This window comes from Brassica napus, chromosome C5, assembly GCF_020379485.1.
Source record: "Brassica napus cultivar Da-Ae chromosome C5, Da-Ae, whole genome shotgun sequence".
Classification (NCBI taxonomy): domain Eukaryota; kingdom Viridiplantae; phylum Streptophyta; class Magnoliopsida; order Brassicales; family Brassicaceae; genus Brassica; species Brassica napus.
This window is the reverse complement of record NC_063448.1, coordinates 19,447,210-19,460,406: the sequence shown is the minus strand read 5'-3', so window position 1 is coordinate 19,460,406 and position 13,197 is coordinate 19,447,210. Positions and strand designations below refer to the sequence as shown.

Genomic DNA, 13,197 nt, shown 5'->3' with positions numbered 1-13,197 from the left:
TGCGAATGCTAGTTCCTCCATCATGGGATACCGGGGCTCAGCGTCCAGTAACGTTTTGCTTATGTAGAAGATTGGTTTTTGCTCACCGCGTTCCTCTCTAATCAAAACGCCCCTTACCGCTGTTGTGGAGACTGCGATGTACAGGAACAAGGGTTCTCCCTCCACTGGTTTTGCGAGGACGGGAGGAGGGGCTAGGTAACGTTTTAGCTGTTGGAAAGCTTTCTCACATTCCTCCGACCATTCAAACTTCTTATTCCCTTTCAGCGTGTCGTAGAAAGGAAAACACTTATCCGTTGAGCGCGAGATGAAACGGTTCAAGGCCGCGACTCTTCCGGTTAGCCTTTGGACTTCCCGTTTCGTCCTTGGCGAGACCATCTCTATTAACGCGTTTATCTGCTTAGGATTGGCTTCGATCCCACAACACGTGACTAGGTACCCAAGAAATTCTCCTGATGCCACCGCGAATCTACACTTTGCAGGGTTCAGTTTCATGTTGTGGGCGTTAAGTTTTGCAAAGCACTCCTCCAAATGGGAGACGTGGTCGTGCTCGTCAAGAGACTTTACGAGCATGTCATCGATGTATACCTCCATAGTTTTGCCGAGCTGTTCGGAGAAAATTCGATTGACAAGTCGCTGGTAAGTGGCGCCTGCATTCTTGAGACCGAAAGGCATTACTTTGTAGCAATATGTTCCCCGATCGGTGATGAACGCAGTTTTCTCACGATCGTCGGGATTCATCATGATCTGATTGTACCCAGAGAAGGCATCCATAAATGATAAGAGTTTGTTCCCTGCTGTTGCTTCGACCAGTCGGTCGATGTGCGGGAGTGGAAAGCAATCCTTTGGACAGGCCTTGTTGAGATCGGTAAAATCGACGCATACTCGCCATTTTCTGTTTTTCTTTTTGACCACGGCCGGGTTAGCGAGCCAGTCTGGATACCTAACTTATGTTATTGATCCGACCTTCAGGAGTCTTTCGACTTCCTCATTTACCGCGGTGGCACGCTCTGGTCCTAGCTTCTGCCTTTTTTGTTTGACGGGTCTGTAGGTCGGATCGATGTTAAGCTCATGACACATTATGCCGATATCGATCCCTGGCATATCTTCCGCGGCCCAAGCGAACGCATTGAGGTTCTTTTTGAGACAGGCGATGAGCTCTGTCTTTAGTGGCTCGCGGAGTTTGGCTCCAATCTCGACACATCATTCCGGAGAGGATTCGTCGAGGCAGATCAAAATTACCGGTTCGCAAGTCGGTTTGCGCTTCCCTTCTAGGGGTTTGGTCCTTTGAGATTGCCAGAAGACTTCCGAGTCTTGTTCCGGGGCGTTCTCATCGAGAGTCAGCTTTCTTTTCTTTTTATGGGAAGTTTCGATCGCAAAGTTCTTTCTCTTTAACTCGGCGGTGAAACATACTCGCGACATCCTGCGGTCTCCTTGTATAGTTTCGACTCCACGAAGGGTTGGAAACTTAAGGCATAAATGGAATGTCGAAGGGATCGCACGCATGGAATTCAACCATGGAGTACTGACGATCGCTTGTACGATGTTAGGCGGTCGATGACTAAGAATTCCGTGACTTTGATGATGCTCCCAGCTTTAACAACGAGGTCGATCGAGCCGAGAGTCATAGTAGCATTTCCCGAGAGTTCGAATATCGGGCTGGGTCTTTCCGTAATGGCGCACCGATCGATCTCCATTATTTCGAGGGTGATTTTGTAGATAATATTGGCCGAGCATCCGGTGTTGACCAACACTCTCGCTACGTCGATGTCCTGGATCGACAGCTCGATAACAAGGAGAATGTTGTGGGGTTTGGCCTGATCGGCCGTTGCCCGGTCCTTGAAAGAAACGACATCGTTAGCTGCTGGAGCGGACATCCTGTGTCTTTTATCGTTAAGTGATTTTTGAGTTAGAGAATTCGTCAAACCCCCCCTCCTTCTAGCGCCAAACTGTGGGAACCAAAATTCACACCGTCGATTATAATAAATAATAATGGAGGAAAACCGAGTGAACCCGTTTTTTCTTGAAGGTCCGAATTCTCTGCGTAATCACTTTAGAACGATAAAAAGATAGATAATCGCTCAGAGGCGTTTTATTGAATAGTATGAATACAAGATTTCTCCGAGAGGAGTAGAGATATGCTAACTATCAGAACAACAGGACAAGAGGCAGCCAAGACGTTCTATGCCTTGTCGTGCTAGTCTAACCACCTAAGCCCTAAGTTCTCTAAGCTAGCAGGAGTTCTCTAAGTCTAAATTCTCGGATCCCTTTTTCTTATGCTCCTGCTCTCCTTATATAGTCGCTCTACGTCGGTGGCCAATCCTTCGCCTTTGGGCCCAAGTCTATCTCTTTCGGGAATATTTCATTTTTCGTCGATCTTGATAGTTATCCTCGAATCTTTACATTTATCGTATCTCTACGAGTTAGGACAAACCGTCATAACTTTTATGGGCTCGAATCCCTTTTGAGAGCGTAGATGGGCCTCTAGACCAGTCAGGATCCTTGCGGACCGTTCCTAGGCCTTTTGGCGTTTATACGATTTCTCGGTTTTGGTCATAAAACTTCGAGAATAACTTAAATCAAAACGAAACAAGAAGTATATGGTCCCAAAGGTCGGATATCAGAGCTATACGGAAGATACGGGAGTCGAAGTAAGTCGGACAGGCCGGGATCAGGTCGAACTCGCCGGGCGAGCCGACTCGTGTGACGGCCGAACTCGCCGGCGAACACAACCACGCGACGGTTCAGCTCGCCGGCGAGCTGACCGGCGCGATGGTTGAGCTCGCCGGGCGAGTGCAACCACACGACGGTTAAGCTCGCCGGCGAGCTGGCCGGCAAGATGGTTGAGCTCGCCGGCGTGCTGACCCGCGTGATGGTTCAGCTTTATGGCGAGTGGCTTTTGTGCGGGATTCGCTCGTTCGTTCACTTCCGATCTTTCTTTCAGTGAATGTTTTGCGAGAAATCCGCAAATAAGAAATAATCATAGCCGTTGATTTCGAAATAACCGTTTTTGACTCCAACAACCACCATGCATACAAGCGATGGTCAACAACGTAAACTGATGTTAAGCAAAAAAAACAACTAAACTGATTTTTTTAAGGGAAATTGGACTGTATAACGCTAAAAAAATCACTAATTAGCTAGATGTCCAATTTCCCTAATACACCTATACACATTGTGGCTTTTCTATAATAATTCTAATTTTTCCTTTTCAACAACCGGTGAAACCTACAGATAAAAAACAAAAATTAATAACTATTACCTGTCAAAAGTAATTCATGGCCGCTCGATATTCACATCCTCTTTTTGTAATTTTTCTTGGAAACTTTCTACGATTGCCATGGTCTCACTCACGGAGTATCAATATCGTCACCATCGCTTGAATTCCGAGAGTATTTTGTGATCAAGAAACTTCTTTAAAAATCCTAACTTTTTCCGCTTCTGAAACCACCAAAGCGCCGCCGCAGTTAAAACCGAGGCGGCGAGGAGCATCACCCGGGCCGATTCGCATCCACATCACCGATTCGACGAAGATCCTTCTCAAGTTCTGGCGCTCTGCTTGATTTATAGTTTCGTGGTATTGATGATACAATGGTATTAGAGTACTATAATATGGGAATGATAACTAGTTAATAGATTAATAGTATAGAAAATTAAATATTTGAAAACTGGTTTTAGAACTGATTCTCCCTAATAGCGTATGTGATTCAGCTGATGGTGACAAATTATAATATGAATGACATGCATGCATCATATCTGAGATCCCACTAACAGTGCTGCAACACACATGAAAGTCACATACGCATGAAGTAGAATTAAGTGGCGTTACTATTCCATTGACAGATTCTTGTTCCATTCTAGATGGACATATTATGTATTATGTAATGCGATATATTTTGTTACTATATTATTTTGTCATGATTTGACGACTACTAAAAGTGCTATATTTTGTTTAGAAATATAGTTTCTAATTTTTTTAAGTTCTAACTATCGTTACATGTTTTTGAACCTGTAAAATTGTACCATGATCTATTTTGTATAGTTGAATATTACATAATATAATTTAATATTACATGATATTATGTACTTTTTAGATTTTGATATTTAATTTTAGGGTTTATATTTGGGTTAGGGTTTAGTGATTTGAGTTTATGGTTTAGTATTTAGAAAGTAAGGGGTATGGTTGGGGTCAACATTAATTTTTTCCATGCAATGATAGACATTTCATAATTTCACCAATATATACTATGTTATTTCTTTTGTTCCATTCTATTTGGTTTAGAGTTTTATACTTGGGTTTATAGTTTATATTTGGGTTTAGGGTTTACTGATTATGGTTTAGGGTATAGTATTTAGGGGTTGGGGTGGGATTGGGATAAGGTTCAGTATCTAAGGATTGGGGTTGAGTTATGTTTAGTATTTAGAGGTTGTAGGTGGAGTTATAATCCAACACTACATCAATAATATGGAATATAACACTCGATGTATATGCATGTGGTCAATAAATGTCAACGTGGATATCTTCTCTTTCTTTTATTTGGAATAGTTTTCAAATGTTCTTGACTTTTTATTATATTGGCCACATTATTTCCCCCACACACTTACCTTGTACCTGTAAAGAGAAGGGGTAAAAACGGTTACTTTGTGGTATAAATGTTAGAAATTATATTATGTCAAAATCAATGACATTTACCTAATGTGTATTGAAAATATGGTTTAGGGTATAGTATTTAGGGTTTAGAGTATTGAAAATATTTACCTTTTGTTCCATTCTATTTGGTTTAGAGTTTTATACTTGGGTTTATGGTTTATATTTGGGTTTAGGGTTTACTGATTATGGTTTAGGGTATAGTATTTAGGGGTTGGGAAGGGATTGGGATAAGGTTCAGTATCTAAGGATGTATATGCATGTGGTCAATAAATGTCAACGTGGATATCTTCTCTTTCTTTTATTTGGAATAGTTTTCAAATGTTCTTGACTTTTTATTATATTGGCCACATTATTTCCCCCACACACTTACCTTGTACCTGTAAAGAGAAGGGGTAAAAACGGTTACTTTGTGGTATAAATGTTAGAAATTATATTATGTCAAAATCAATGACATTTACCTAATGTGTATTGAAAATATGGCTAGTTCGCAAATAAGCCATTTTTAGTTGTTTTCTGGCTGAGTTTTTTGAGTTATATTTTTACCTGCTTATTAATTGAGTGAAACGTGCTTAACATATATCGTATCACCTAACTGATTAAAATAGAAGTTAGAGCTTAGTTTTAATAGATAGTTAGTTTGATATTTGATCAGGAAGAGTTCTTTTTGGAGTGTGAAGGAAACAATCGCTTTGGCTCCTGGATGTGGAAAAAGCTTCTAAAGCTCAGACCATTGGCCCTGCAACTCACCAAAATGGAAGTTAATAGCGGATCATCGACATCCTTCTGGTTCGATAAGTGGTCGCAGTTGGGAGTCTTGATAAATCTTACTGGAGAAAGAGGCTGTATCAGACTTGGGATTCCGATCAACGCTACGGTGGAGAGAGTTGTGCACACCTATCGCAGGCGTAGGCACAGAAGCTCTATCTTAATGCAAATAGAGCAGGAGATTCTGTCTCTTCAAGAGCATGGTCTTGGACAGCAAGATGATATATGTCTCTGGATGAGGGAGAATGGAGAATTCAGACCAGGTTTCATGACTTCTCAAACATGGAATCTAACTAGAACACACGCTCCCCGCGTCCCATGGTTCAATGGGATCTGGTTAAAGGAAGCTACTCCCAAGTGGTTGCGGTTCACAACAGGTTATCGACGGGTGATCGGTTGCTCAGGTGGAATCCACAATCAATATCTATTTGTTGGCTCTGCAATGCAGCTACTGAAACGAGAGATCACTTGTTCTTTGAGTGTGTATTCTCTGAAGAAATTTGGAGAGGTACGATAAGTGGCCTGGCTGGGCAAGGAATTACGGTTCAATGGCAAACGTTGGTGCAAAGATTGGTGACAGGTCTACAAGACCAAACATTAACCTTCCTATTCCGTTATTGTTTCCAAGCGGTTGTCTATGCCATTTGGCATGAAATAAACTCTCGAAGAGTAGGAGAGGCTCCTCAATCCCCTGCTCGCTTCTCATCTATCTGGATAGGTTGGTCCGAAACAGAATATCATCCTTGAGAAAGAAAGTTGGAAGTAAATATGAGAAGGCCATGGAGATATGGTTTGGGAGTAAATAATGCTTTCCTTTTTCTTCTCAAAGTTATATTTAGGTTCATAGCTTTCTACACAAAATAGCATTAGGTTGTACAAAGGTTTTTGAAGTGAATAAATTTAAAATTTTTTCAAAAAAAAAAATAGTTAATTTGATAAATCAAACATCCACATGAAATAATAACGCAAGTTATGAATCGAAAGTGAAATATTAACTTTTCCTTTCAATTGCTATAATTGGACTACTTTGCCATTTACCAAATTGAATATATGCGATCTTCACTTATTTTTTGAACATATGCTAACTTTCACTTTCTTCTTCTTTTTAATAACAGAACTATACGTGAACTTTTTTGTTGTTGTAAATTAACTATATGTGAACTTAACTTTTTTTTGGTTCACTTGCTTTTCAAGTAATAGATCGAGTTGCCTTATGAATATGTATGTGCCACTTGATCTAATGATGGGCTAATCACATGCTTTACAATACTCATGATTGCAATCTCTCGGATTCAAATGATTATTTTCACATATTTTCATCATGATCTATTCTATATTTAATTATTTACATGATTCCACGAGGACTAAAAAGGAAGCAATCTGTACAAATATTATAGAAACTTTGCTGTAGAAAACTATTTGTTCTTGTTTTCTTGATTTTATTTTGTGGTGTTTACATATGACTATCCCAATGCTTTTATGATTAGTAGCATGAACTTGAAAATGCTTTTTGTCTACGAAAGAAAGTAAACTACAGATGCATCGTATGATATTATTGTGTATTATTATTTCGCTTATACGTACGATCGATTTTACAACATAGAAGAGCTGTTGAGTGTTGCTGAACGTCAACAATAATATATAACCTTAGTACATATAAACGACTTACATAAATATATACACAGATTTTTGCATAAAATCAAGTTTGGTTTTGGGTTACAATTTACAAACGTGCCAAAACTAAACGAAACACAATCGTTAAATTTAGTTACGTTTAAGGTTCAGTTGATCGTAAAATCTAATGTAGTTAATCATTGTCGTCACTGTTCTGTTTAAAAGTTTGATCTTTAAAATGATGAGAACGTTCTGTTTTAAATTTGGCTACGTCCTCGCATGATTAAAATATAAATCCTGATATATTTTTGAACTAAACGAGTGTATAATCATGGACAAAGATTCAATCATGGACTTATTATTATTTTCTAGTGTTTTTATCCACGCTTTCACACAAAAACATTTAACGATGTCTATTAACAGTTGATACTTTTTGTTTTGGATCAAAGAACAGTTGATACTTATTGATAACCATTTATAGTATAGTTAAGGTCATTAAAAACGAAAAAGAACATTAGGTGCTAAGAAAAGAGGGTGAATTTTCTGAATAAATATAATGGAATTAAATATTCACAAAGTAACCATGTAATAAAATGGTTGATTGATTTGATAATTTTGTTCGAAAGTGGACTAAATTCTTAATTTTTCACGCATGACACTGTAGCAAGCACATTGTGTGCAACTGATAAAGTACTGTACCACATTCCTTAAAAAATAATATACAATAATATATTCATAATTTGTATGCAGAAAATATAACATATTATCTTACATTTCTATTTTATAAATCTATTAATAAAAGAGTTTACAAAAACAAAGGCTTATCGGTGAAATAGCCAAAAAAGAAGAGATTTTTGCGAACATAACTCAAGACTAAAAGTCAAAAACAAAACTAATCCATGTTTTTTTTGGAATTTTGATTTTTCCTGTTCACCCCAAAAGTTTGAAATATTCACGAAAATGTCATTATTTTATTATTATTTTTTTCAAAAATGAGTATTTTACTCTATCATCCTCATTTTCATCAAGTATTTACAATATTGCAGTTGCCATCAATACACCAACCACCATGAACAACCAATTTGAAACTCTTAATGCACCTAAAAAATCAATTTTGTCTCCTTCTATCTTATTTCGAACTAAAAACAACATCTCTTTCACTTTCTTTCTATATTCATCCAAAAACCCAAGATTTTGATTCTAAATTTTTTTAAGGTTCATAGGACCATTCAAGCTCACGATTCTTGGTGGATCGCTTTCATTTGAGGTTCTGGCTGCTTGGAAAAGACTTATGTGTTCTAAGGAAGTTATCTCGCGAATTTAAGGTATGAAATCAAATTTTTTTCCAGATATGTTCGTTAGAAGACTTCCGCGTAAGTCTTCTGGATGTAGAAGACTTACACGAAAGTCTTCTAGTCAATGCAGAGGTTAGTTTTGCAATTGACTTTATATGTGTATTTTCGAGACGACTTCTCTGGAAGTCTTCCAGTTTTCTTTGTTTTAAAAAAATTTTCGAAAATCATAGAGAAGACTTCTTCGTCTACGATAAATATGTTAGTTTTGCATTTGACCGGATTGTGTCAGAAATTTGACTTTTCCTAGACGACTTATAGGGAAGTCGTCCATAGAAAAACAAAACTTCAATATTTAATTTTTGTTAGACGACTTCCATATAAGTCGCCTCGGGTTACTTTTGCAACTGAAAACTAAAATTTGAATAATTAATTTTATCCGGACGACTTACATGTAAGTCTTTCGCTAGACGACTTATGTGTAAGTCTTCCAGGATTTTATTCCGAGATTATGGTCAAACTTTGGTTACCACAGACCGGGAGACTTACATGTAAGTCGACCGGCTAAAATTAAATATTTAAGTTTTATTTTTCAATTGCAAAAGTAACCCGAGACGACTTACATGGAAGTCGTCTAACAAACATTAAATATTGAAGTTTTGTTTTTCTGTGGACAACTTCCGTGTAAGTCGTCTAGGAATTGTCAAATATCTGACACAACCCGGTCAAATGCAAAACTAACATGTTCATACTAGATAACTTACATGGAAGTCGTCTCTGAGATTTTTGAAAAAAATTTGAAAACAAAAGTAAACCAAAATTTACAAAGGACGACTTCCAAAGAAGTCTGCTGTAGAGTAGATTTCTCTGGAAGTATTCCTTTGTAAATTTTCAATTGCAAAAATGATCTTATTGACGACTTCCTAGAATGTCAGCCAGAAGACTTCCATGTAAATCGCCTACGTCAACGTGTTATAAACTTTCATTTTATCTAAAACTAAAAACACTTTTTAACATTTTCTCGTTTTTTTTTTGTCAACTTCTTTCTTTCATTAAAGCTTAAAAGGCCATAGGCCAGTTTACAAGTAATTTGAACTCATTTCAATTTGCAAAACTCTTGAAGCCCAACAAAGCCCAAATCCTACGTTTACAGTCCTTAATATGATAAACAAAATTCCGCATGTGGGACACATATTAGGTGATGTGGTGCTCGTCCTTTCTGGAAATCGAGAAGAGAGAACCGATGCCACCACCGGCTACATGTCGGTCTAAGAACCACCGGGCCTCTTCACCGCTCAGTCCAATTCACTTGCTTGCTCCTCCATCCCTTAATCGCCGATGACCATAGAGATTCTTCTTCATACCGCCAGAGGTGAATCCATGAGAAGCTTCAAAAGAAACAGCAACATGACCTTGCCAAAACGCCTCCATAAAAGACTCTTGACTAATCTAAATCCTTGCTAACTCTTTATCCCTTCATCAATCGTCTTCTTTCTTTATCTTAGAGGAGACTTCACCTTGACAGTAGGGAAGATTGATTCCTCACCCAATAAAGAAACAAAGCTTGACCAGCTGATACAAATAAGAAATTTCTAAGATCGATCGGTATAACCATAAACACAGGGAAGAGAAGCAAAAAGGATCCGCTAACCGGAATTTTATTGAATCAAAACAAATCGGTAAGGTTGAAACATGAAGAAAAACCCGTTTTGATTTGAAACCCACAACAAAATCGTCTAAAACGAAAGAGAAAATCGCCTAGCAAAGTAGATAATCGATCTCACGATCGAAGCTTTACAACAAAAACATACATAAACAAAAATCTTTTCCTCCGAAAGATTTAGAATTGATAAGAAGGAGGAAAAAGAGAGTTTTCTCTCTCTGGGATAGAAAGAGACCCTTACTCCTTTTGCAACATTTTCTTGTTAATTCATCTATATTAGTCAATATTAGGACTCCTGAATGAAATTCATAACTTAATTGGTAATAATTATGAAGTTAATAACATTCATACTTATTAATGTTTCAAGCTAATGAGATAAGATTTCCCCAGAAGTCTTCTACGTTAGTTTTTTTTAAACTTGTATTTTCAACTTTCATATATATTTTTTAAACTTTCAAAAGTGTTAAGTAACTTCAAGAATATCAAGTCATATGGTTTTACGTGTCTTCTTAGAACATAAGATATACTTTTTAACTTTCATGAAATTTAAAATTTCAATTTTCACTTAAAATTTGAGTTATATGTTTGAACTAATGTAATGTTTGATCTTTTGTGAATTTGACTAAGTTTTCTTTATAAGTTTCTCCCTTAGTTACTTGTAGTAAATTTGACTAATTTTTTTTGTGTTATTGTATTTTGCTATTGAAATTGTATCAATATCTTCAATAATATCAAGTACTCATTAAAAGTGTTACATGTTTATAATTAGAAACTTAGTTGGTTTTACTTCTTAAAAAGTTAAAAATGATCAGCCAACATATATTTTTTGCAGAGTATGGGAGATCCAAATATGAGAAGAAATACACAATAAACGTCATGTTTTGAATCTGAAAGCCATTGCAGTTTCTTATTTCTTTGATTTGTAAAGGTATAAAACACATATATTACATCTTGGAAAACATTATTACTGATTTTACAAACATAGAACCATAATCTTATTCTACTTTTGCTTGCTGTTCATAGAACCATACTCTTATTCAATATTACATATGAGCTTTTGAGCTTGGCCTCACAAATGACAACAACTGCTTGAGTAACAAACATAGAACCATCCTTCAACCACTCTGCAACATGAAAGACTCAGTCTCAGCAAATTTTTTACTGATTAATTAAACTGATAAGTATACAACCACTTGATTATTCATCAAGCAAAAACTGCTTCACTGAATCATTTGAATATTGATCGCATCATTTTTAAGTTATAAAAAAAGAAAGAACAAAATCACAGAGAGTACTAATCACGAAGAATCAGCCCACCATGCTTCCTACCAAACCTGCCACAATTTATTTATGTGCATAGATGCTTACCAATATAAGGATCATGGTGTGGCGTACCACGATACACGAAGAATCATCCTCCTACAAGAACCACAAACAAAGGATCATATCAAGAGACAAACAATGAGAAACAATAAAGAATTTCACTATAAGCTTAAGTAGATGACAATAACACAGAAACATAGTAATCAAAACACACTTTCCACATCAAAAGTACCTAACTTTGTGATCAATATATTCTTTCCACATCTAAAGCTCCAAACTTTCTCATCAAAAGCACTCTTATATAGATAGCTACTTCATACCTCTAACGTCACTCTCTACCAAATTAAATTTAATAATTTTCTCAAGATGAGAAGAGAGCAATACCACGTCCATGCTTGTCGTCGCTCTGGATGGTGAATTCAGGGGAGCAAGCTCGGGCAAAGGGCTTGTCGTCGGAGAAGTCACAGTGAGGAGCCTCCTCCGTCAAGCTTCGTATACATCCTCCTCCGTCAAGCTCCTTCTCCATCTTCCTCCACCAAGAACAAAAACAAATCTGAATCAAAACCCCCCCCACACACACACAAAGACATATAGTCAGGGCCAACCCCGAGAGTTTGGAGGCCCAAGACCATTTAGTAAAGATTTCAAAAATTTGGAGACCTAAAATATTTTTTTTTTACAAATTAGGGGTCTATTTACATAAAAAAATTTCCAAAAATTTTTGGGGCCCAAGGCGAATGTTTCATTGGGCTTGGCCCAGGACCGGCCCTGGACCAGGGCCGGCCCTGCATATAGGGTTTCGACGTGAAGACCTGAATAGAGCTTAGAAGCAACGGTCGCCATATGGGAGAGAAGTTCGGGATCTGTACACAGATCGTCAACAGCTTTCAAATCAGTATCTTAAATGAAAAAAACAAAACTAAATCTGCAAGCTTTGACAGAGTATCAGACCCAATGTTCAGTATACAATGTTCATTAGCTTTGCAGAAAAACATTGTATCATCTGCAAATAGCAAATGACTAATGCATGGTGCCCCCGAAGCAATTTTTATGCCTTTTAGTGTTCCACTTCTTTGACCCATATTACATAGGCTTGAAAGGAGTTCACTGCATAGAATGAATATATATGGGGAGAGGGGGTCGTCTTGTCTGATTCACCTTCCTGGCTGGACATGTCATCTTCTTGCATCATTGATAATGAAGGAGTAACTGACTGTTGTGATGCATTGCATGGTCCATTCCGTCCAAATAGGGTGAAAACCAAACCTCAGGATAGCCATTTTGATGAAATCTCACTCTAGCCTATCATAGGCTTTACTCATATCAGTTTTAACAGCCATGTAGAAATGTTTTTTGGCCTTTAATGTCTTGAGATAGTGTAGCATTTCATGAATAATTAAGACATTATCTGATATGGCTCTCTTTGGAACAAATGCAAACTGTGTCTCGGTCATGAGAGCTTCTAGCTGGGGTTGGAGGCGTTTTGCTAGCAACTTCGAGATGATCTTGTAGCTCACATTGCAGAGGGCTATTGGTCTGTAATCAGCTACTTTCTTGGGGCTAATTATCTTCGGGATTAGAAAATATAATTTACATAGTTTATTTCAAACTTTTTAACACTGATTTGTAATAGGAAAATAGATCTATTATATTAGCTTTATTAGTTACTTTAAAAAAATATAATTTACATAGTTTATGAATAGATAATAAAAGAAATTATGAAGCATTATATAGGTTTTCCATAATTGGTACAGTTAGTTACTATAAATGATTATATGTAAGATTATATGGATTTTTGGCAATTAATATTAAATAGTTCTAGAATTGCTTTTTAAACATGATTAAAATAAATAAAAATAAAAAATCATCAACCAATCAAAGTATAACATTTT

The 13,197-nt window shown here is 37.1% G+C and overlaps 1 protein-coding gene and 1 long non-coding RNA gene across 2 annotated transcripts; one reads left to right on the top strand and one right to left on the bottom strand.

Annotated features, from left to right (window-relative positions):
- The first annotated feature begins 5,399 nt into the window (after nucleotides 1-5,399).
- LOC106412999 lies at nucleotides 5,400-5,930 on the top strand. Its single transcript, XM_013853854.1, has one exon. The coding sequence runs from the start codon at nucleotides 5,400-5,402 to the stop codon at nucleotides 5,928-5,930; it is 531 nt and encodes a 176-aa protein (XP_013709308.1).
- Nucleotides 5,931-9,405: 3,475 nt separating this feature from the next.
- Nucleotides 9,406-12,072, bottom strand: LOC106414100. Its single transcript, XR_001282761.3, has 3 exons — nucleotides 11,690-12,072; nucleotides 11,351-11,401; nucleotides 9,406-11,106 (listed from the first exon to the last, which is right to left on the bottom strand). It is a non-coding gene; the product is annotated as an uncharacterized LOC106414100 (long non-coding RNA).
- Nucleotides 12,073-13,197: the final 1,125 nt, after the last annotated feature.

Coding starts and splice junctions, on each gene's coding strand:
- LOC106412999 (XM_013853854.1), top strand. CDS start 5,400: ATGGAAGTTAATAGCGGATCATCGACATCCTTCTGGTTCGATAAGTGG.